The following is a 3,892-nucleotide window of genomic DNA, read 5'->3' as shown; positions in this document are numbered from 1 at the left end:
CAGAAGGAGTTGCCAACAATAACAACCCACCTCAAAGGAGAGTTCTAGCTTCTTACACTCTCCCAAATCCAAGACACTGTGGGAGCAGTATTCTTGCTCCCAATGTTCATGCGAACAACTTTGAATTGAAGCCTCAGCTCATCACTCTCGTGCAAAACAACTGTTCCTATGGAGGAGGTCCCCTTGAGGATCCAAATCAACACCTATCTGTCTTCCTAAGAATTTGTGAAACTGTCAAGACAAATGGTGTGCATCCAGATGTTTACAAGCTACTATTATTCCCATTTTCTTTGAGGGATAAAGCATTTCAATGGCTGGAGACATTTTCCAAAGAAAGTATCAACACTTGGGATGATCTGGTGAATAAAATCCTATCCAAGTTCTACCCACCTCAGAGAATCATCAGGTTAAAAACAGAGGTGCAAACATTCACTCAAATGGATGGAGAAACATTGTATGAAGCATGGAAAAGATACAAAACATTGATTATAAAATATCCACCTGAGATGTTCAGTGAATGGGATAAACTTCAAAATTTCTATGAAGGGTTGACTGAAAAATCTCAAGAGTCTTTGGATTACTCTGCAGGAGGCTCGCTACAATTGATGAATACAGTCGAAGAAGCTCAGAATCTCATAGACATGGTGACAAATAACCAATACTTCTTTACTCATCAGAGGCAACGCCAACCCGTTCAAAAGAAGGGTGTGTTGGAACTAGAAGGAGTGGATACTATCTTGGCACAGAACAAGTTGATGCACCAACAAATCCAGCAACAAATGGAGATGATGGCTAAGAGAATAGATGGCCTCCAACTAGCTTCAGTGAGTACAACAAATTAAGCTTCAATAGAATGGGGTCAAAATGAAGCAGGCCATGTTGAGCAGCAACAAGAACAAGTTCAATACATGCAAAACACCTCAAGTTCATTTCAAAATGACTTCCATGGTGACACATACAACTCATCCTGGAGGAACCACCCCAACCTGAGATTGGGTGATAATCAAAACCAGTGGCAGAAAAATAACAACTCCAACCATTCCCGTAACACACACAATCAAAATCACTCATCCAATAATACTAACCAATACAAGAAACCACAAAACACATATCAACCACCTCACCACAATCCACAAACTCATCAAAATAGCATCTCTGCACCAATATCTAACCCCCAAAACTACCACACTATCCCTACAAATAACTTCCAGCAACCACATTCCACCCCCATCATACCACCAATAGACCATCATGAAAGTAGAATTCAAGTCCTGAGGCAGCCATACAAGCAATTGCTCAGTCCACTCAAAGCTTGGTCAAAGTGCAAGAGAGAAATGAAGCTACCATGAAGAGCCTTGAACGACAAGTGGGACAATTGGCTAAACAAGCTGAACGGCCAACCAATATCCTCCCAAGTGACACAGTGTCCAACCCAAGAGAAGAATGCAAAGCTCTTCAGTTGAGAAGTGGCAAAGTAATTGGAGAAAGTCCTAACAAGGAAGCAATAAAACTCAAAGAGCAAGGCACATCAAGAAAGCAAGATGAAGACAAGATAGCAACAACTCAAGAGGGCAAGGAAGATGAAAAGCCACAAAGCAAGACACCCACTCCAGACAACCATCCCAATAACAAGGAGAGTGTAAAGCCACAACAGGAGGACACGAATGAAGGAGTGAAAGCCTATGTACCCAAGCTTCCATATCCAACCAGGATACATAAAGGAACGAAAGATCAACAATTCCCAAGGTTCTTGGAAATCTTTAAGAAACTTGAAATCAACATCCCATTGGTGGAGGCCTTGGAACAAATGCCACTATATGCAAAGTTTCTTAAAGAATTAATCACCAAGAAGAGAAGTTGGCAAGAGAAAGAAACAGTGATTCTCACTCAAGAGTGTAGTGCCATTATTCAAAGGGGACTACCACCAAAACTCAAGGATCCAGGCAGCTTCCTTATACCATGCACAATTGGGAGTATAGCCATTGACAAATCACTCTGCGACCTGGGAGCAAGCATTAACTTAATGCCCCTTACCATGATGAAGAAAATGATGATAGAAGAATTGAAACCCACAAGGATGTCACTACAACTTGCTGACAGATCTATCAAAATACCAAATGGTGTAGTTGAGAATCTCTTGGTGAAAGTGGGAAACTTCATATTCCCAGCTGATTTTGTGGTCCTAGATATGGACGAAGAGGGGAGCAACTCAGTTATCCTTGGTAGACCCTTTTTGGCTACAGCTAGAACAATCATTGATGTGGAAAAAGGAGAGATGATTTTCAGAGTACATGATGAGCAAATGACCATAAATGTCTTCAAGGCAATGTAACACCCCGTTGAGAAAGAGAGTTGCATGAGGATTGATGTGGTGGATTCTTTAGTTGAAGAAGTACTTGAAATGAACCATCAAGTGAAACAGGAGGAAGTTCAAAACCCCCAAGGACAAGAAGAGAACAGAATGGAAGCACCAGAGGAACCAAGTGAAACTAAGAAAGAAGAGGCACCACAACAAGAGTTGAAACCACTACTCCCTCATCTTAAATATGAATTTCTTGGTGAAAAGGACAGTTTTCCAGTGATCATCAATTTTACATTGAGTGCTAAGGAAGAGGAAAAGCTACTTGTAGTTTTGAAAGCTCACAAAGAGGCGCTGGAATGGACCATTGATGACTTGAAAGGCATAAGCCCTGCCATATGCATGCACAAAATACTCTTGGAGGAAAATTCTAAACCAGTAGTACAACCTCAGAGAAGATTGAATCCCACAATGAAAGAGGTGGTTTAAAAAGAAGTGCTAAACCTATGTAAAGCTGGGATCATTTACCCCATCTCTGACAGTCCATGGGTTACCCAGTTCAAGTAGTACCCAAGAAAGGTGGGATGACTGTCATTGTTAATGAGAAGAATGAGCTTATTCCAACTAGAACAGTGACTGGATAGAGGATGTGCATTGACTATAGGAGGCTGAATGATGCCACACGAAAGGACCACTTCCCCCTGCCTTTCATTGATCAGATGCTGGAAAGGCTGGCTGGCCATGCTTATTATTGTTTCCTTGATGGATACTCTGGGTATAACCAAATCGTAGTTGACCCCATGGATCAAGAGAAGACCTCTTTTACCTGCCCTTTTGGAGTCTTTGCTTACAGGAGAATGCCATTCGGATTGTGTAATGCCCCAGCTACCTTTCAGAGATGCATGCTATCAATCTTCTCGAACATGGTAGAAAAATTTATTGAAGTCTTTATGGATGATTTCTCTGTCTTTGGTGATTCTTTCAATACTTGCTTGCACCATCTTACCCTAGTCTTGAAAAGATGCCAAGAAACCAATTTGGTTTTAAACTGGGAGAAATGCCATTTCATAGTACCCGAAGGCATTGTTCTTGGTCACAAAATTTCAAGAAAGGGTATAGAGGTTGATGAGGCAAAAGTAGAAATTATAGAAAAACTTCCTTTACCAACTAGTGTGAAAGCTGTTAGAAGCTTCTTAGGGCATGCTGGATTCTATAGAAGATTCATCAAAGATTTTTTCAAAATAGCAAAACTATTGAGCAATCTGCTAGTGGTAAACAACCCTTTCCTCTTTGATGATGAATGTAAACATGCCTTTGAAACTTTAAAAGCTAAGCTAACCACAACACCAATCATCACACCCCCAAGTTGGGGATTGCCTTTTGAACTCATGTGTGATGCAAGTGACCTTGCAATTGGTGCTGTGTTGGGGCAGAGGAAGGAAAAGAAGCTTCATGTTATCTACTATGCAAGGAAAGTGTTGAATGAGACTCAAAGAAATTACACTACAACAGAGAAAGAGTTGCTAGCTGTGGTATATGCTTTTGATAAGTTTAGACAATATTTGATTGGATCTAAAGTTTTAGTATATACTG

At 40.8% G+C, this 3,892-nt stretch overlaps 1 protein-coding gene across 1 annotated transcript; it reads left to right on the top strand.

Moving 5' to 3' along the window:
- Positions 1,346-2,332, top strand: LOC107607626. Its single transcript, XM_016309556.1, has one exon. The coding sequence runs from the start codon at positions 1,346-1,348 to the stop codon at positions 2,330-2,332; it is 987 nt and encodes a 328-aa protein (XP_016165042.1).

Source organism: Arachis ipaensis, chromosome B07 (assembly GCF_000816755.2).
Source record: "Arachis ipaensis cultivar K30076 chromosome B07, Araip1.1, whole genome shotgun sequence".
Taxonomy (NCBI): domain Eukaryota; kingdom Viridiplantae; phylum Streptophyta; class Magnoliopsida; order Fabales; family Fabaceae; genus Arachis; species Arachis ipaensis.
Note: the sequence above shows the minus strand (reverse complement) of the source record. Positions and strands in the feature narration are given on the sequence as shown.